Source organism: Coturnix japonica, chromosome 11, assembly GCF_054131305.1.
Source record: "Coturnix japonica strain WE chromosome 11, WE-NBRP24, whole genome shotgun sequence".
NCBI classification, from domain to species: Eukaryota; Metazoa; Chordata; class Aves; order Galliformes; family Phasianidae; genus Coturnix; species Coturnix japonica.
The window spans coordinates 27765700-27786706 of record NC_140673.1 but is presented as its reverse complement, the minus strand read 5'-3'; the positions used below and the strand labels follow the sequence as shown (position 1 = coordinate 27786706).

General features: G+C 54.8%; 1 protein-coding gene across 12 annotated transcripts in view; it reads right to left on the bottom strand.

Moving 5' to 3' along the window:
- The window catches only part of PDE4B (phosphodiesterase 4B), a 131354-nt gene that overhangs the window by 10232 nt on the left and 100115 nt on the right, over window positions 1-21007 (bottom strand). For 7 of the 12 annotated variants that reach the window (XM_085512395.1, XM_015870790.3, XM_085512393.1 and 4 more), the window contains one exon: window positions 10689-10801. The exons of 2 other annotated variants lie outside the window; for them this stretch is intronic. In XM_085512395.1, the coding sequence (XP_085368521.1) occupies window positions 10689-10801 (113 nt within the window). Of the gene's footprint in view, window positions 1-125; window positions 316-622; window positions 1062-8971; window positions 9189-10688; window positions 10802-21007 lie in introns of those variants that run through there. 3 more of the 12 variants (XM_085512400.1, XM_015870794.3, XM_085512401.1) reach the window with 3 other exon arrangements.

The window sequence follows — 21007 nt, the reverse complement described above, 5'->3', positions numbered from 1 at the left end:
TCCACGCGGCTTCAGTTCTACAGCAAGCAAACGGACAAGAGGTGAAACATAAAATGACGGAGAGATATGAAACAGAGTCATTCAGCTTCACTGAGATACCCCGCAGCACCGGCGCAGCCACGTACTTCAGCTCAGTGTGAAAAAACTGCAGCATGAATTTCCTCCACGGACAGACATTATCTGCACTGCCAGAAATGAGACGCCTCAGGTAACCCCTCCGAGAGACCCAAGTCTGGTGCTGGATCGTATTTCCACCTCCTTTTGTTCTCAGCTCCATTACATAAGTTTGCTCCATTTTGAGATGCGGCTGCATGCGTTCCAAAGAGAAAAGCAAAGCTGCCACAAATCTCAGGTCTGCCTGCATCACTGCAGCGCTCTCCCAGCTGCGCCCATCCGCTGCTCTCCATTTGCTAATTGCACGCTTTGGTTGCAGCATCATTTTATCCTGCAGAAGTGAATTCCCAGAAGGGAGAAGCAACTCACATCCATGTACACTGCATGCACCGCACACACACACTGCGTGGGAATAACCATCCAAACAGCCCCATTCCCTCCCAGGGCTTTACCTGCAGAATGCAGCACAAAAACAGGCACCGAGGAGCCATCGAGATCTACAACCCACCTTAATGTAACCCCAAGACACGGACAACAAAGCGTTCGCTTCGGGCATTTTGGAACACCCCGCTCCGCAGCCCCTTATGCTCAGGTCCTTACGCAGACGTCACCGGCGACAGGGGAGCGCTGGCAGCCGGCAGCGATCAGCGGGCACCGAGCATCAGCAGCCCGCGGCGCCCGGAACGCGGTGAGCAGCGCACACCGATGGAGCCCAGCCCGGCACCGCATCTCTGCAGCGTGGGTGGGTTCTCTTTGCAGAGAATCCCGACCGCGGAGCCGCTCGGGGAGGCGGCGGCGAATCCCGACGTGAGGCGAGACCGTGTGCTGCGGTGGGAGATCGCCCATGGGGGGGGGTAGGTGGATGGGTGGCCCCGGGGGGGTGGAGGGGAGCCCCACGCAGCCCGCGGCCCCACGGCCGGCCCCACAGCCATCTTTGGGAGGAGGGGAAGATGGAGGAAGCGGTGCGCGCTGAAGCGAGGCGCAGCACGCAGCCCTCTCCTCTCCGTTCCGCTTTTTGTGCCTTTTTTTTCTTCCCCTCCCCGGTTTCATTGCAGAGTGTTGCCAGGCAAAGTGTTCAGAGGGGATTTTCAAAGCGTTGACACTATACATGTGACTGCTGTTTTTTCCCTGCGTGGTAAAAGAGGCAAAACGCAGCAGCGCAGCAAAATGCGCCTTTCCAACCTGGGAGCACTTCTCAATGCGGAAACACAAAGCAGAGGTAACCCGGTATCTGCAATTCCATTGTGCATCACAACGCAACACTTTAATAAATCCTCTCACTGGGACTCCTTCCCAACCCAAATCCTGTGATTTATCATTACGCTGCTATGATAAACCCAACGTGGGCACTGCGTTGCAGCCCTGCTGCTGCTGCTGCTGCACAACCCTGATCCCAGCACGGCATCCCCGATGGCAGAAACGTCACTGCCCGTCACAGAGCTGCAGGAAGGACCTTCTTCACTTTTTGCCCTGAGCCACAGCAGCTGAGGGTGATTCTGGCACATACCAGCACCGATGCTGCCAACTTATCTGAAAAGAAAAGCACTTCTTGCATTCTGAGCTGTGCTTTCCTCATTAAATACAGCTGCTAAACACAGCATGGCCAGCACTCAGGTTTGCATCCTGCAGTATCTTAGCACTACCAGGATGGGACTCCTGCATTGCACATGCTTTCCTTGGCAACAACAACAAATAGAGTGAAGCTGTACAGGGGTGACACAGCCCTGACCCCAAGCTCCCATCTCCTGTTGGCCAAAGACCCCCAAGCTTCCATCTCTTGTTGACCATCTACTCCATAACTCCATGATGGAGTCAGGGACATCCTCCTCTTGTCCTTCCAGTGCCTGAGCAGCTGATGCCACGGGGCGAGATGGTGCTGCTGCTGCATGGGGGAGATCCCAGCCTGCTGCTCCCACCACTGAAACACTGTTGGGGTCACAAGCCCAGCCAGCAATATGCCCACACCAACAGTGAGTATGTGTTGAAGGACTCACAGAACCACACAGCCACAGAATGGTGGGGTTGGAAGGGAACTCCGTGCCCACCCTGTTCCACTCCCACCATGGGCTGGGTGCCCCTTGCACCAGCTGGGTTTTCCATGCAGACACCTCTGTGCTTTGTAGGGTTTGGTGCAATTTGCCATCTGAGAGATGTGGGCATGTAAAAGCAGGATTTACTTAATGAAAATAGAACATGAAAAACTGCACGCACAGATTGATGTCATGTTCAAACCTCCACACCAGTGCCTTGTTAAATCAATCTGACTGAAAAGGAAGAGCAGGTTGTTTGCACTGAGGGATGCCAACTGCTCTGCCTCAGAGCAAGCAGCAGCCTCACTTCTTTGGGAGTGAATCTAGCAGGCTCAGAGAGCTTGGGCACGGCTGCAGAGCACGCTCCAGCATGCACCTGCACAGGGAAGGATGTGCAGCTGGTGCAGGGCCTGGGGCTCCCTTCCATTTAGGGACGTGCTCGGTGGGCATCGTGGGGATAAGTTGGTGTCTGGACCTGGTGAATGTAGAGGTCTTTTCCAACCTTAGTGATTCTGTGATTCCATGATTCCCTCTGTCCCAGCTCTGACCACACACACAACACTTGCACCGTTAAGTGGAACAAACCCCAACCCAGTGGGCACCGCACACCCATGGGCACACCTGCCCCTATGCTGGGTGACAGACATGGAGCCAGCTGCAGGGTTGTGTGCGAAAACACCATTCTCCTGCAGGCAGTTTTCCTGTTCCACATGCTCTGAAGTAACAACAGGAGCCATCTGAACCAAATTAGGCCTCCAGAGATTGGATCACCCTTTGATTACAGCAGCGGCCATTCTTCACGAGCTGCCTCCAGCTTCCCACTGCTGTGCGTGGGGGAACATCCCTGGTGATGGCTCCAGAAAGTCGGGCAGAGTCCCACAAATGCACGCCCAGTCTGAGCCTCACTGTGCAGCCCCAGCAGCAGCCCTGCTGCTACTCGTGGCCCCGTGTCCCTCCGAGCACAGCACAGCAGTGCTCCCAGTGCTGCACAGCCAGGACAAGGCAGGAGGATGTGCCCGCTGCTGATGTCAGCCCTTTGAAGTCAGCCTGTGCCAGCCGAGGCTCCCTGAGGCCAGGAGCCCTCATTTAAAGACTGTAAGAGGGTTGCAGCCATTTGCAGTGGGGTAAATGCAAGATAAAAGCGCTGTGAAGGTGCTGCGGGGCTCCAGCCCGGAGCGGCTCGGGGAGCGGGTCCCACCCCACACTTTGATGGAGGAATCTCACTGCTCATCTCCAGCGAGTCCAAATGTTTACAAACCCTGTTCCCGGCGACCCACCCTTCTGACGCAAACCTCGCATCCCCCGCGCTTGGAAATCCCTCCGACAAAAGGAGCTGTGCCACGAGGGCAACGTCAGCCTTTGATTTCCATGCAGACACAGCCAGGCTCAGCCCCTGTCCGTCTGCTCGGCCCTAATGCCGCAGGGCACAGCTGAGACCCTGTGCCAGCAGCACTGCCATGAGCCTGCAGACAAGTGCAATGGTAGCAGCCAACAAACAGCCATTAAAAGGATCGACTGCAACTCTTTCTAGCTCTCGTTTCCTAAAACAATATAGCTGTGAATGCGCTCGAAACTGTTTTTAATGAGATACAAAGTGCTGTTTGCTGCTTGTTTTCGGTTGTTGTTGTTGTTCTTTTTTATTTTCCCTTCAGCTTATTTTTTTTTTTTGAAAGCCAAAAGTAAACAGACGGTTATGAAATCTCCCACTTCACATCAAAGGGGAGCTGATTTATAGAGGCGTTCAAAGGGAGACTTTAAAGGAGCAACGTCACGACCAACTTGTTGGCTCTGTGCTATTAGGATAATTGAAAAATCCGCAGCCTGAATGTTGATAAATAAATAGCACGTTGCCATAAATCAGCATGCGGCTGCTCATGAAAGCAATACCACCTATCTGATGCAGACAGCACAACATTCAGGTTTGCCATGCGGAGCTCAGCATCCGCCTGCGAGCAGCGGACCCCCCCCGGGTGGCACACACCTATACAATGTGGTGCTGAGTAGGGGACGGGATGGAACCTGAGCACCAGTGCTACCAGCGGGACCTTCCCAGCTCATTTCCAGGCAAATGAGACCAAAATATGCAGATTAAATAGGAAAACCTCCCTGCAGAACCCTGTGCCAAGTGCTGTGAGTTAGCCCTGTTGAAGCCAATGCTGAACCTCTGGCCATACGGGCACGCCAGGAACCCCCTCAGCCTGCAGCCAGGCCTTGGCCAGCTCCAATGTGTCTCAGGACACTGGGAGACACTGGACATGCTGCCCTGCTTGGCAGCAGTCAGCCCCTGCTTGGGACCCACATTTGTTCTGACTGACACGACATATGGCAGATGGTCACTGCGGTGTGTCCTGGGCTGCGGCACTGAGGCTGGACCCAACCTGCAGCTCCCCTGGAACCCCGGGCTAGTTTCTGCTTCATCAAACAGCTGTGGGTGTCTCCCCCTTCCTGGTGGTCTCAAGGCTGTGGGTGGGCCCTGGGCAGCCTGAGCTGGTGGGACACCCGGCCCAGGGGTGGGGTGGGGGGTTTTGGGGTCCCTTCTAACCCAACTATTGTAGGATTCCATGGTTCTGTGATCCTTAAGGTCCTTCAAAACCATCTGGGATTCTGGGATCCTAAGAGGTGCTTTCCTACTTCTTAACACATGTCCTTAAGCCAACAAAAGATCCGCAGCGATACCCAGAGTCTACATGACTGCATCCTGTGTTCATGTCCTCCCAGAAGGCACCAGAATCCCTTCTCCCAAGCCCAGCACCACCGGCCCCACATTGCCAAGCCCAGCACCACGGCTTCGGCCCGGCTGTGCCTTTCCCCTCCACCTACCAAGAGGATGGCTGACAAAACCAGGAACGAGCAAAACCACTTCTTCTGCAAAATTGTTCCTACCAGCTGGAACAAATGTTTGTCGTGTGCTGACTGCGAAAGAACATTGAGGAAGAGCCGAGGAGCAGCAGCCCGAGCTGAGGGCCAGGGGCGAGGAAGCACCAGCAAAATTAAAAGCTGCAGCAGCTTGTTTGTTGACACAGAGTTGATTAAAGAAAGCGTAGATGCAGCTGACAACATCTGCGGCCGTGGGAGCAGATAGCACTCCAGCAGCCTGCACATCTCCAACCAGAATCTTCTGTCAGTCCCACCCATGCAAACCACACGGATGAAGCCTCAAGTGCCAGAGGAAGCCGAGCAGCTTCGTAAGAGCTGCACACAAAGCAGGGAAGCTCCCGGCTCCGTCAGCCACGCGGGCAGTGGTGGGTCAGCACTGTGTCCTGCAGGGATGTGGGGTCTGCAGGGACCTCGTGGCCATGGGGACAGCCTGCAGCAAGGGGACAATGAGTGCTTGCACCCCATCCCAGCACTGGGAGGGAAGGGCCCTTATCGCCGAATGACAGAGCAACGCAATTAAAACCGAGATTTCGTTAATTGTACGAAGCAGCAATTTCAATTTAATTTAAATTTGAGCCGGGCTCTGCAGTCATCACTTAGGCAAATCCAGCCGGGGTTTCACCTGAGCAGGAGAACAGGCTTTGGAAAATTCAAATCGCTTTGTGCCCCGAGTTGACTTTTCAGGGATGCTCGAAGCAACAGCTTCCGCCAGACCCAGACAGGAGCTCTGTGCCACCACGTGGGGCCTCACCCTGCAGCACGGCGTCCCTCCAAAGAGGGCTGCCCACATGAAGGGGAGCCTAACGCAAGCATCGGAACCGCACCGAGCGCACTCGTTAATGGAAATGCATTCAAATGAGGACTCCTTCTCAAGGCAGAGATAGGCAAATGGCTTGCAGTGATTTTTACGCTGCACTTGCCCAGCTGTGCTCCGACAGCAGCGAGGTGAGGCACCCCTCATTTGTTTGCTTTAAACACGGAGTGAAGGCTTTCATCAGGGAAATCTCTGCCTCTGGGAGCTCTGACAGACGAGCTCTCAGACCAATGCATCTCCACAGCGTGTTTTGGCTTTGGTAACACAACTTCTTCCAATTAAGTTTCACTTAGAGGAGATATCCTGCTCGCCAGCAAGCAGTGGTTCCACACCTGGGCGAAAAGTGAGGAGTTTGGGGTTGGGCTGCGACAAGAGCATAAAATCACACAATCTGAAAGGTTGGAAAAGACCTCTAGGATCACCGAGTCCATCCCCAACCCATCCCATCTGCCCACTGCCCACATCCCTACAGATGATGAACTGGATGACCCCAAGTGGTTTCTCCCAACCTCGCCCATTCTGCATCCCATGAAGTGGTCCGCAGCACCGGGGCTGGGATGTGGGCTGCTCTGGGATGAAATCCTACCTGTGCCCCTTGGCAGCCCACCCCACACCAAGCAATGCCCCTCTGGTACCTCCACTGTCCTCGCTTCACTTCCCGAGGTCACCACTGCGAACTGTTAGTCACCTCCCGCCTGCCCTCACATCGTGATTCATGTTGAACCTGCCTTGAAGCTATTATTTATTTAAGCCCCACCCTGATGTGTTATAACGTAGAAGTCTGAGAATGCAAAACTTTAACAGCCAAATACAAGCAGAAAACGCTACAGGATGAGTTAGGAAGCCCTGGGCACTGCTGTGTCCTGACAGACAGTGGAACTTGGGAAGATGGACTGGAGCAAAATTCAGCTCTCAAATATACATGTTTATATTTTTGATATATACATATATTTTTTAGTAATTTAACCAAGATATCTTGGAATGGACAGCCCTCAGAGCAAGACCAAAGCAGCAGATGGTCAAATAAGCCTGTGCATGGCCCACTGTTGTGACATATTTCATAGGACCAGAGTGATTTATCACAGAGGCTGGAGAGAAAGAGGGGAGGCTGACGATGGGCAGTGGGAGCTAACCTGCAAGCCCAGGCATGGAAGCGATGGGAGCTGCTGTAGTGTGGGGCAGAGCCAGCTCCCCAGCCCCCAACACACCAAGCTCGGGGGGCTCACAGCACTGAGCAGGTTCCTCCTCTTCCTTCACCAAAACCTCACATTCACTGCTCTCAGCTGCTCCCATTCATAACAACAGGCCCCACGTTCCACGCAAGAGACAGTGCCTGGTCCTCTCAGAGTCCTTCAGCACCAACAAACACAACCCAACAAAGGAAAGACGGAGTGGGCGCTGCAACCTCAGCTCCCACTGCAGCTACCAAGGGACCACAGCACTGCAGAACGAGAGCCCTTGGGGCTGGCCATGCAGTGCCAGGACGGTGCCCGCTGTCCCAGCGGCTGCTGCCAGCCCCTGCGCAGGCAGCGGTGTTTCCGCAACACGCGTCCCCAGGCGAGGGGAATACCGGCACGGAACCGCACGCGGGGCAGGGTGATTCATCCCAGCTTGTAAAAACAGGAGATGTGGAAGTCTCTTTGTCTCGCTGGCTGCTGCGCAAGCTGACAAACTCCTCTTTGTGAGACGCTCGGCTGCTTGAAAGGATATTAAACAAAGGAAGTTACAGCAGAGAGACCCGAAGACTAAACAGCTTGGCACCACTTCGGGGAAACATCACGTATGGAGGGGACGTGCTTTGGGGCTGAGACCCGCACGGAGCAGAGGCTGTGCCATACGGCACATACACTGCTGGCAGCGGCCCCAGGGGGCTCTGCTGGGGTTACAGCAGCTGCTTATCCACCACTGCCTCCAGCAGCAAAGAGTGGCCTTTGCTCTCCTGTGCCCTTTGAAACACAAGCAGAATGCAGCGGACTGTGTTTATCTTAGTGGCTTCTGGCTGACGTGAGACAGTGGGAGCATGCGGGGCCGTCCCGCTTTGTCCTGGCCCAGGGTCGGGTTGTTGCACGGGGCCTGCCCTGCCAGCCAGCACTGCTGGGCTGAAAGGGAACTTGGGTGATTCGCTCAGCATTGTGCAGGGAAGGGTCCCCCTGAGAAACACAGAATGTCCCACCCTGGAAGAGACCCATAGGGGTCATCGAGTCCAACTGGAAACGGGTTCCCAAACAGTGAGAGCACGAGGAAGGCACCTGGTGACAACAACTCTGACTACTCAAAACCAGAACATTCCCACAGACTACAGAGCAGGCAGGGTGCCCATCTAGTCATTGCAAACAACTCCCAGGAAGCCAGGTGTGCCTTCGGGACAAGGCAGCTGCTCTTAGGTGCAGATCCATCCATGCCACATGTGCAATAGGTATATGCTATATGATATCGAGGCCCCATAATGACCCAGGAGCTGCCAAGCAGCTGCAGCTGGGAAATTCTTCCCCTCGTCGTTATGCAGGGGTGGATGTGCTGGGCACTGAACCCCCTGATGGAAGTGGGGGGGAGCAGACAGTGCAGCATCAGGGGTGGGTGCTGAGAGAGAATCCCCCTCTATCAGGATGGCTCCAGGTCCTTCTGGGGCTGCACTGCCCGAGCTGGGAGCTGAGCAGGGGGATGAACAGAGGAAATACATATATACATGCATTACAGGAATAGGAATCTGCGTGCCGTGCTTCCACAGCAGCGCTGTGCCCCACATTGCTCTAAAGGCGGTTTTGTTTTGCTGCAGTGCTGTGCTGCTGGCAGCTGAGGATTGCCTGATGCCGAGAGGAAATTCCCTTCGTGTTGGCTGCGTTCCCCACAGCCCGGTGCTTTTCCAGGTAGTTTTTCTCTGATGAAGAAAGCTCGGTATGCCAACCACTGGGAAACAGGATAGCAGGCAGGGTGTGGGGCAGACCCACAGGGCAGCGGAGCTGCTGGGGACGCACACAGCCAACAGAGCTCCGGCTTTGCCCACTTCTGCCCAATCCCCACTCACAGCGCAGGGTCCCACCGTCATCCCTCTGCCCACGTGTGTCGGAGCAATGGGCTCGGTGGCTCCCGGCACCATTAGCCACACGCTTCCTCACTTGTCCCGCTATTAACTCACATCCTAAAGAAGCACACACGCCTTCCGAAAGCCATCAGCACTCAGCCGGGACGCGTCCTGCCCGGTGCTTCCCCCCCGGCAATCCCTTTTGGGTGCAGCGCTTCTGAGAATCGCCCTGCAAACACGTCCACGGAGGTCCTCCCCCTCCGCCCGCTGTTGCTGCAACTCTGGGTTTTCTAAACTACGTCTGTCAGGAAGGAGACAGGAAATTCGAGTCACACTTGCAACAGCTGTTCCGTGCCTACTATCGCGCTCGGTGACGTCGGGGGCCGGCGTGGCTCGGGGCCAGGGCCCGTCGGCTCGGAGGTCAGCACATCGGTGGCTGTTTGTGCCGCGCTGCGCCGGCCGCACGCTGCGCCTCGTCGCTTTCTTCCTATCTCGGCTGTTTCTCTTTCCGTTCTTCTTTCATAGCGCCGAGCCCGAGCATCCTGTTTTCAAAACATTCGGGCTGTTTTGCTGCTCGCCGGCGACAAATGGAAATGCCTTCGGCCGTCATTTGGAGGAGAACCCAAATAGGGGTTTGTTCATCGTGTTCGCCCAAAGAGGTGACCCCGCGGTGCTCAGCTGGGAGCCCCCCAGCCGACCCACGGCTGTGCCTGTCGCCCACGGGGGGAGCCGAGCACGAGGGTTCCTTTTTGCAGACAACAGTCCTGGCTCCAACAAAAAGCAGGGGGGCATTTTGGGAACTTTGTTATGAGAGAACAAAGTTTTGGGGATGGTTTTGCTGGGCCCACGTGGACAGATAATGACTTTTAATTACCCCAGTCGCCAACCAGAGCCTTTCGCCTTCACCAAGGCAGGGGTTTCACTCGGCAAAGATGAAATGTCTCCAAGAGAAGGGCACCTACACCCAGCCCTGGGACACAGCCTTGGGGCGCAGCTCGCCCCTCGGCCCAGCCCCTCCCGCAGCCTCCAGCCCGGTTTCAGTCTCACCAACTCCCCCCAAAATCCCGTATTCCTCACTTGAAAGCCCCATCTATAAAACTCTTATTGCTCCCTTTGCCCCTGCACGTCGCAGCGATCGTGACCACAGGAGGAAGCTGAAGCAACACGGGATTCGTTTGCTCAACTTTTCCATAAAATCAGTTCATGATTCAGTGTATCTGCTTTCATTAATTCCCAATTAGGGGGAAAAAAAAACAACCAACAAGAGAACAACGGCGCGGCTGTGCGGTGCAGCTCCGGACCGCATCCAGCCACGGCCGCGGGCTGCCGGCGTGGGTGCAGCAGCGCAGCTGGAGCGATGCCGGCGGGGCCGTGTCCCGCTGCGGGGGCTGCACGGCTCCGGGAACCGGGGATCCCTTCGGGGCACCCTCCCGGACCGCAGCAGCGCTGTGCCCCGCGGGGCCAGGGGTACGGCTCGGTGCGGGCGAGGGAGGCAGGGAACGTAAAGGCATCGCCAGAGGGGACTTCAGAAAGCTCCGCGCAGACCTCGCTCCGCGTTCCCCTTCCCCGGCGCTCCCCCCAGCCGTCTCCCTCCGCTCCCCGGCCCCGGACTCGAGCACCGCGCTGGGAGCGGAGCGCCCTTCTGGCTACCGGCCGAGGGACGGGATGGGGCAGCGAGCAGACACATCAGAACCAGCATTAAACCCTTCAGGACAAACCGAGCCACGCGACCGCGCACGTCGGTAACGGCGTTACGGACACACAGCGACACCCGGGGCCATTCAGTGCCGCGGTGCGGACGGCTTCCAGGCAGCCCCGTCCCGCCGCTCACCTTGTTGGAGGCCATCTCGCTGACGGAGCGGTACGTCTGGATGGTCTCCAGCTGGTCCAGGCACCAGTCGAGCTCCTCCAGCGTCTCCATGGCCAGCTTCTGGTAGGGCTCCTCTGCGAACAGGCACACGGACATGTAGTCGGGCTGTCGCGGCGGCAGGCTCTCCATGCCGGGGCCGCCCGAGCCGCCCGCCGCGCTGCCGGAGGTTCCGCTCCGCTCCCTCATCATGCGGCTGCTGCGCTCCGCCAACCGCCCGCCCGCAAATCCCCGCCCGCCGCCGCCGCCCGGCCCCGGGCCCCCGCCCCGCCCGCCCCGGCCCGCCCCGATCCGCGCCCCGCGGGGACAGCCCGGCTCTGTGCGCCCCGGGCACTGCCCGCCCCGCCGGCACCCGGCCTGCCCCGGCCTCGGCTGCTCCTGCCCCCCGCAGCCCCGTTCCCCGACATTGCTCCTCGCTGCGTCTTCTCCCCAGCTCTGCTCCCGCTGTCACTTTCTCCCCAACTTCACGTGGTCCAGATCCCCGACTTCTCCTGATCCCAGCACCCACGGGCATCTTGTCCTGCCACCCAACCCCATCTCATCCTACTTCCCAACTTCATCTGCTCCTGATGCCCAGCCCTGCTCCCTACCACCCAATTCTGCTCCCCGACTTCATCTGCTCCTGCTTCCCAACCCTGAAAGCCCTGACTATCATCTTCACCAGCCCTGTTCTCTGGTGGTCAGCCTTCCATGCTCCCCACTGGGCTGTGTACCCAACCCTACCATCCCACTCCCCAACCTGACCAGTCCTGCTCCCCAATCCCACCAGTCTTGCTCCCCAACCCCACCAGCCTTGCCTCCAATAATACCAGCTCCATTTCCTAATGCCACCAGCCCTGCTCTCCAACCCCACCAGCTTTGCCCCCCAACCCTTCCAAGCTCTGCTCCCGAACCCCACTGGCCCTGGCTGCTCCGTGTCAGTCCCCAGCCCCACCACCCAGCCCCTGCCCACAGCCCCACCGAGCTCTGATGACCCTGCCAGAGGGACAACGTGCTCCCGAGAGGCTCTTGCTGTCCAAGTTAAGGTTTACATAAGCGGATACGGTGAATCATAAAAACTCCCGATGAATGTAACTGCTTCTCATAACACCGACGACATACGCTTACCCCATAAATCTGTCCAAGTTAATGAGTTCAGCATTTCTGATGGCACAGGCTGAGCAGGTAACAGTGACATCAGAGGGCAGGACTGCTACTATATACACTCAGGATAAGCTAATACAGCACACATGCTGTGTGTGCAGCTGCCCCATGGCTGTGCAGCCCCCGGCCCCACACAGGGTGCTCCCACGGGCTCCCTGCACAGCCCCACAAGCTGCTCTCTGCCTTCACCAGGGGAGCACTCCTCATCCTCACCCAGAGCCTCAGAGTAGCTGAACCCCTGAGTAAGAGCTGCACAGGACCCCCACGTTCAGTGTTTGAAGTTACAAAGCAGAACACGCATGCTGCCAAACAGAACCTCATGAAAGAGCTATCAGGGAGCACTTGGCACAGCTAAAGAAAAGAAACAGTGAGTCTGAACCTCTGTGTCATCAATAGGGTGGGTGGTTTTTTTTCCTATGCTCACAGAGCTCCAAACATGGCAAGTGATCCCTCTCCCAACGCATACTTTTGCTCTACAAAAAAGCAGGTAGACACAGCCAAAACATACAGAACTTGAGCATATTCCCCTTTCTAACTGCCCGCTGCTCCCTCTATCAACCACTTTATCATGTAAATTAGTTGAGCTGGAAGGGCTCGAATCCCTTCCAATAGAACATGTCTGCACTGATAAAAGTAACAGAGACTAAATCACTCTTTCAGGAGTAGGAAAAAAAAACCCGCCTCATAAGCAAACTAAGCAGGGGCTGCCCATATGGTTAAATAATGGGCTGCAATGTGTTACTGCAGCGCGGTCTGCACGATGACTTCAAAGCACTCGGAGCCACGGCCAGCGCTGGGAGGGGGCAGGAGGAGCGGAGCCCAGTGGGGGTCTGCAGCCGTGCCAGGGGCCGGGGCTGCAGGGAAGTCCTGCTGAGTCCTGTGTGAAGGGCCCTGCTCTTGTCTTTCAGAACTCAGCTGAACAGAACCAGCGCTTTGGGCACATTATCACCCCCTGTTCCTGTGCCCAGGGACAGATGTCTCCATCACTGCAGGGCCACAGCCCCAGCACAGCACCACCGCCATCCCCGGGCTCCTCAGTTCTCCCCAGGTTTGGGGTTGTGACTCATCTAACTTTTTTGTATCACAGAATCATATCATAGAATGGCCTGGGCTGAAAAGGACCACAATGCTCATCCAGTTCCAACCCCCTGCTATGTGCAGGGTCGCCAACCAGCAGACCAGGATGCCCAGAGCCACATCCAGCCTGGCTTCGAATGCCTGCAGAGATGAAGAGGAATTCCATTCATTTTCCTAAGTCAATGAGGTTTCTGAAACAAGGTTCTGACCATATGTCCCTCCTTGGTGTCTATCCCTGTCCCACTGTGCCCAGAGCCCAGGTCAGCACCACCATGACTATGTACAGAGCAGTGGGGGCAGTGCTGGCCGTGACTGCAGGGGTAAGGCTGGAGCACCCCCCAGCCATCAGCACTGCTGGAGTCTCCTGGGCACCTCAGGTACAGGCAAGATGGCCTGTAGACATTTCACCTTTGTTTTAATGGGTATTTCTCTCAGTTTTCCCAGGCAGGAGGTACCGAGGGGAGTCCCAGCCCTGCTGCATGCTGGCGGTGCTGGGGCCAGGCAGCAGGGAAGCAGGACAGCACAGCTCCAGGCCTCCACAGGCATTAAAATACAAAATCTTGTATGTTAACACACTTTGACGCAATTGATTGACTGTTGCATCCATTCTGCAACAACCGCCCTTCTGGTATTATTCACCATCTCTTTTGTTTCCATCTCAGACTTTCTTCCTCCTGCTGCAGCCTCACTTGCTGACCTACATAGAGAATGTAAGACCTACAAGAGGCTCCATCAAAAAATACTTTCCACATGGAAAAAATGCCAAGGTAACCTTTTGCAGTGGAGGTGAGAAAGGCAGCCACTGCCCCTTGCAGCTGTCCTAAGCCTATGGGGTAGCCTGCTCTGTACGCAAAGCCAGCCGTTCCCTGTGCCAGCCAGACACCTTCTGGCTTCCTTCCTTCCTTCCAAACTCTAACAATACACACTGTAAGTATCACCTGGAGCTTAGGAGAGGATCTTCACACAGCCCACTTTTAATTACATCACATCATATTCATTATCCATTGCTGTCAGTGCCGTCATTGTTACAGGAGATAAGAAATGCTGATGAGATGGCAGATCCTCTGGTTAATCGTCTGAATGACAGATCATTATTTGGGAGCAGTGCAGACAATGCTCGTGTTTACTGAAGGCTTCATATATGCTGCTCAGCCTTTGACTGCTCACGAATAAGAGCTCACACCTGAGCAGGCAGCAAGCTGGGATATCAGCATGCACACAAAGCATCTGCTTGGAAAACAGTGTAAGTGCTCTCTGTGGGATCCTCAAGTGAGTCTGAGCCACAAAAGCCAAACCAGCTGAACTCCCCTGCACTGAGGCTGAGCCCCCCAGGTGTCCTGGTGCAGGTCAGGGAGAAGAGGAAAGGGGACAAGGGGCATCCCTGGAAGTGTTCAAGGTCAGATTGGATGGGGCCCTGGGCAGCCTGGCCTCCATTAGATATGGAGGTTGGTGGCCCTGCATGTGGCATGGTGGTTGCAGTTTCATGATCCTTGAGGTCCCTTCCAATCCAAGCAACTCTATGATTCTATGACGGGGGAAAAGGGAAAGGGATAGAGAAAGGAAGAAGGGCATGGGAAAAAGGAAGAAATGGAAAGGGAAAGAGAAAGGAAAAAGGGAAAAGGGGAAAAGAGAAAGGAAAAGGGTGGAAGGGGAAGGGAAGAAAAAGAAGAATGAAGAAGAAAGAAAAAAGAAAGAAGAAAAATAAAGGGAAAGGAAACGAGAAAAGAGAAAAGGAGAGCGTGGTGTCCTGGGGTTGAACAAGGCACAGGGGTGGTCATGGCTCACACAAGCCAACCAGGCGCAGCTCACTGGCAGTGCTCCTCCGGTCCCCTTCCAGCACTACATGCCCACGGCACGTCGGGGAAGCCAGGTTCGTTAGGTGCCCCCAGCCAACTCCTGGCAGCGCCGAGCATCACCGCAGCCGCGGGCAGAGCGCGTGCTCAGCAGAACAGGTTCACCAGCAGCAACACGCAGAGACCTGCAGGAGCAGGGCTGAGCACGGGCTGCCAGCCACCCGCCCTGCCCTCCCTAATGCCTCTGCGGTTGTTTACAGATCGTGCGGACATGTTTACATATTTATCCTCAACAATGCCGAGCGAATAACTGACACTACATAATTTATTTGTTTAATGGATCCTGTTAGCGCGCTCAGGGCTGCCCATGAGCGGGGAGCCATTTCCTTGAATTAAGCCATTGTTCTAACAGATCCTGCAAACAGATTGGAGAAAATTGTTTTGGAGATGGGTTTGAAAATTCACAGGAAACAAAATAAAAGGAGCAGAGCACAGCTGCAGTGATTCCTTTAACGCTGGAGGTGGACGTGCTGCAGCCTCCTAGCACCGACCTACAAGCTGATAAAGCCCATATTCCTACAGGATATGGGACCTCATGTGCCTTTCCACATTTAAGGTGCCAGCCAATGGCCAGATTTATAAGTTTTCCTCAAGCACAAACCTAGGAAAAAGCCTAAAAGGAGAGCAGCAGATGCGCCACAGCAAGAACAAGCCAGCACCAGCAATGCACACACACCATCGCACCGCTGGGCCTGTGACATTGCTCGGGAGCAGGTCTGCAGTCACCAAGTTATCTAAAATCATGGGAACGGCGGACTATCTCCATTCACTATCCCCCCTCCGACATTTCAGCATGTGCAATGAAACTAATTATATCTCCTGCAGAGATAAGTGCAGATGTGCAAGAGCGGCACAAAGCCCCAGCACCTGTGGAACAGGTGGAGCCAGTCCTCTTGGGCAAGTCGCGAACAAATGGACGCGCCTGCCATCCTCCCCCTCCGCAGCAGAGCGTATTTTGGGACGGCGGCTCTGCCCGTAGCCCCAGCTGTCCCCTCTCACGTTTCTCAGCCCCCGGCAGTGCTGGTGGGGGAGCGGAAGCAGCGCATCCCTGGGGAGCGCCGACAGCAGGACGCCGTGCCGTCACCCAGTGTGGTTGTTGGTGGAGGTGGGGTGAAGGCCTGTAGGCAGAGGGGATGCGCTCAGCTGGCAAAGCCCGGCCTGGGGATGCTGGGGAGATGGCACCGAGGACACCCGGCTGTGAGTAGAGCAGGGCCAGCCTCCAAGCACAGGCAGCTGAAACAAAAGAGGCTGTATTCAGAGATGATGGGGGAAGATAGGGAGAAAAAACAACCTCACCAAAGTGAAAGCTTTCTACTGCTAATTGTGAAAAAATGGCAGGAAATGAGCGAGATGCCGCTGCCAGGAGTGATGCTATGGGGCTGCACTTGTCAGAAGGTTTGAGATGTGCTCCAACCTCCAGCACAACGAGGACGAGGCTCTGGTGGGCACTTCCAGCTTTTGCCTTTTCAAAGCAACAGAAATAAACTCTTACGTGACGCAGCTGAGGAGTCAGGCATTGCACTCCATTTCAGAGCCATTATAAAAGGCTCTAATTAAAGACAGGTCCTTCCTGGGACACATGACGGATATACCCAGAAGAGCTGCTTGGGGAACTCAGCCACAGAGCAGCAGCTGCAGAAGGGCTGAGGATACCCACACTCAGCCCAGGGCTGCGGGCAGCAGAGATGTCCTACAGGAGGACACAGGAATGTGGAAATCGGCTCAGAAGGGAGAATCATAGAGCCATGAAGGCTGGATAAACCCTCTTACATCCATCATGTCCAACCCCCATCCCCATTACACCCATTGACCACGTCCCTCAGTGCCATGACAAAACAACCACATCCCCATGGCCGACCAAAGACACAGCTCATCTCACAGCAGAGCGGTGCCTTCCAGTGATGGGAGGAATGCCCATGGGTCTGCAGTCACCCACTGCCATAGTAGCAGCGATGTTTCTGAGTCAACAGGCAATATGACTGCCGGCCGGCCACCGAGCCAGCTGCAGTGTAACCTGAGCAACACTGATAAGCAGTAATATTAGCCTGGAGAAATGTCACTGGGGTGGGGGGTTCATCAGAACTATCTTTAGCCAGCTAAAAGTTAATCACCTAAGCTCCCTGCACAGTCAGTGGAAAGTGACTGGGACCTCCACAGGGTGATCCTGGTCTATTCTCGGCACGCCGCCTGCGTCGGGCTGAATCACCCTCTGGGGGGCCCTGCTCCCCATCAGCTGCAGGAGGCACCTTGCCATAACAGAACCACAGGTCACCTGCTCCTGCACCCTTCAGAGCATGACTGTTCCAGCGCTGGCTTTGCAGCTCATCTCCAGAACCGCTTAGCTACTGCTTGAGCACTTCTCCAAATAGTTGCAGGACACCGTAAGCCATCCCCCTCTCCCTGCCATCAACTGCCAGCTGGCCATGGGGATTTCATCAGCCCCTCAGGCTGGCGGCCCCCAACCCTGACCCCTCCAGCAGGGCCCTCACTGCCCCAGCATCCAAACAGGAATGCTGGAGGAAGCGGTGCCCAAGAGCCTCCACAGCCCCACAGCCAGGTCAGCCACACATCCACCACCATAGGAGGTCACAGAACCACAGAACCATTTGGGTTTGAAAAGCCCTCCAAGATCCCCAATGTCACCCCCAGCCCACCCTCCATGCCCACTGCCCACATCCCTCAGTGCCACAAACCACGGTTCTGAGCACCCCCAGGGATGGTGTTCCCCCCTGGGCAGCTGTGCAGTGCTAAGTGCACTCCAGGAAAAGAAATTTCTCCTATTATCCAGAGGTTGTGGCTTTCGAAAACAATTTGTCCCTACAAATCTGTGCATACCATTCCTGATTCACTCGTCCTTACGCACTTGTAAATGGACACCAGTGGACAGCCTCAGTGACCAAGGACAGCCTGACTGCTCCATGGCTCCCCAGATTCCTGCTGCATTCTTCAGGAATGAGCCCTTTTCCCATCATCACCACGTCCTTCCTTTTGCTCTCTGCCTCTCTCTTTTTGCACCTTGGTCCACTAGGAAGCTCCTTGCCTCACCACGTTGGCTTCTGCTGTGTTTCCTGATCTTCCTGCATGACAGGACAGCTCGCTCCTGAGCTCATAATACATTGTCTTCAAAATGAGTCTGTCATTTTTAGCTGGCCAAAGTTAGGCTAAGTTAATCTCATGGCAATGACAGCACCTTAAGACCAATCAGTAACTGGAAGCAGCAAACAAATGTGTTTTGTTAGCCAGGGCAGGCTGGTGAGCCTCATTGCTGGGTGGTGCATCCACTCTGAGCCTGGACTGAACTGTGATTCCTGCCCACCTCAGGCCCTGCCATGAGGCAGAAATGAAATACTTCAAGGTAAGTCCCAGCACGAGGCTGGCCTGGAGCAAGAGCTGAGTGCCCATGCAGCCGGTTAGGCCAGAACTGGATGGACCTGCAGTGCTCTGATCGTACCCACCAGCACTGGGTGGGTCACCGGCCAGGTGTGAGAACTGGGTCATTGGGACCCATACAGAGCAACAGCTCACTGAACAGACCACTGACAGTGAACAGGAGCTGGGTAATTGATCACTTATTAACCTAGAGCAGGGCAATCACTGTTCATTACTTCGGGAGCTGGAGAAGTCACTCAGGTGTCAGAGCCCACACTCTACTTGCTTGGGCAGCAGGGTACTGCAAGTCCCAAGAGCACTTCTACTTCTAGAAGAGGCAACCAAGGCACCCATATGGGACAAACCCAGCAGTTCCATGCCAAGCTGAGCACCATGAGCACCACGAGCACCAGGAGTTCCAGTCTTGGAGCACTGCCTTGCCAAGATGCGGATTTACCAAATGTCGCTCAGCAATTAGGACCAAAGGCTGTTGCTGCAGAGAGCAGAATGTGTTTTATCATGAATCTTCATGCCTAAAACTAGGAAAATAATGCCAACATCTCTCCAGCTGAAACAGAGCTTTGGAAAGTACTTGGAACGGACCAGCTAACAGAAAGTCACGGTCCTGAGTTAAACTCAGGAAGTGCTCTCACATTTACTTTGTGAGTTAACAAGGTTCGGATACAGAAAGCTCCAGAACAGCTGTCTACACTCAGCTTTAAATATGCTGCAGTATAAAGATGGAAGATCGAGATTCCCAGAGGAAAGTCAACACTGCGCCCTTTGCATGACAATGAGGAGTAAAAATGAGGTGCAAACACTAAGAAAACCTTAAGGGAGATGAATGGAAGTCTTCAAGAAGCCCGTTTCTGATCCAAAGATAAGCCTGAACATTTAATCTGAAATGCTAACGAGGGAGGAAAGCTGAAGAAGATCTGAAGCAGGATTACGATCTGTTTCAGCTCAAGGCAGTTTCTGCAGCATCCTTTCCCCCTCCTACCAGGAACAATGCACCGTGGCCGCCACAAATCAGTGGGATAAGTGACAGTGCTTTTACAGTGCCACATGGAAGTAACAAAATGCAGGAAGCATCCCGTCAGATGTCACTTAGCAGTGATATCACGGGGGAATTTGGGAATGGGATTTGCCTGCATAGCAGGAATTCCTCAGTCCAGGGACAGAGGGGAAGCAGAAACAGCGAGAAGGCAGGATCTAATCTTGGCCTCTTGAATGAACAGGAGAGAATGCTCAGCTCCAACCTCACCTCAGGGAGCAACCACACGGTTTGGCATCTTGTCGTTGTACTGAGCGGGCCCGATTCCTTATGGACCAGCCTTAACCACAAAAATAGGACAGCAAAGGGTACCTCCCCTCCATAGAGTCACAAAGCACAAAAGACTTCCAATATACGTACAGGAGGGAGCTGGAGGAGGAATGCTGAAAATGGGTTTTCTGTTGATGTTTTGTAAGGAAATAAATACATACCTTGAATGAGTCTCTGAAGACAGATCATGGTTACCAAGGCCATTACAAATGTGAAGGCCCATCCCTCCTCTGTGTGCCACGGTCCATCAAGGGCCACGGTGGCATATGAAAGTCAGCCTATATCAGTGGAACGGCCCCAAGAACTGCAGATGCTATAGATGGGCTGCAGAAAGAAGCATCCAACCCAGACAAAGAACTGAGGAAGAGGATCTAAACCCAATTCCAGCCTCGTGTGCACCACAGGTGACCCAGGTTGTGTTGTTGTCTGTCTGGCTAAACAAGGGAAGGCTGGAGCACAGTGAGATGAACGCTTGATGGTGTGACTACAAGTGTGCTCTTCCTGAGCACATGGCGTGCATGTGAGCACACAAGTGTGAGAAAGACACAGAAAATTAAGGATGTGATTATGAAATTACCCAGCTGCCCACTTGGGACTTAGCAGCACCGTGTGGAGCATTATCTCATTTGGCGCATGTGGGCTGGCGCAGAGAGGGCTGCTAAGCTCACACGTGCAGAGAAACCAACTTGGATCCTGGAAGCAACACTGCTAACAAGGTGCTCCACCTAAACTAATTAGCCCTGCCTTTCAACAGGCTTAATTAGGTGGGGCACCATCCTGTGCTGTTGTGGCTAGACGGCTTCCGGTGCTGGAGCCAGCTCTTGGTGGTGAGCCTGGCGCTGCTGTGCTGCGGTGCCACGTGCCATGTGCTGACCATGTGCACTGGGGGGCTCCTGGCCATGCCCCTAGCAGCAAGCAGGTGGTGGGGGTCCCTCAGCAAACCGAGTGCCTGCAGCCCTGCTGATGCTCTGACACTCCTTGGGAAACCATGAGCGGAGCTTCACAACGGAGCCTAGCAAGGAAGGGACTGCCCGGGCAGGAGAGCACTGCAACAACTTTCAATCATCAAAGGGAAAAAAGGCTACAAAAGATGTTGTTTTCATCACCCAGCCAGAGCCATGAAAACAGCTTTTGAAGCAGGTTAACCTGGAGATAATAAATCCAATGTTCTGCATATTCTGTGAGTGAAAGCCATGTGAGCGCAGTGAAACAAACACTGGGTAGGAAATGGAAGAGGAACCTTGGGGTGATGCCTGGAAGTGCCTCATCCACCCAAAGGGCTCCTCTCTGCCACGGGCACCCGAGAGAGGTAGAATTAATTAATAAACCTTAGCTCTTTAAGAAGAAAATTGTTCAGAGTGTTTAAAACAAGGGTCAGAATAAAGCCAGCAAAGTGACCACAGCGCTGCAGAACTCGTGGCCCTTATTTAGCCTCTCCAAACCAAGGGATGTGACCGTCACCTTACTGAAAGACATGATGTGGCCGCTGTGCATTGAGCAGAGCCACTCAGGCATGC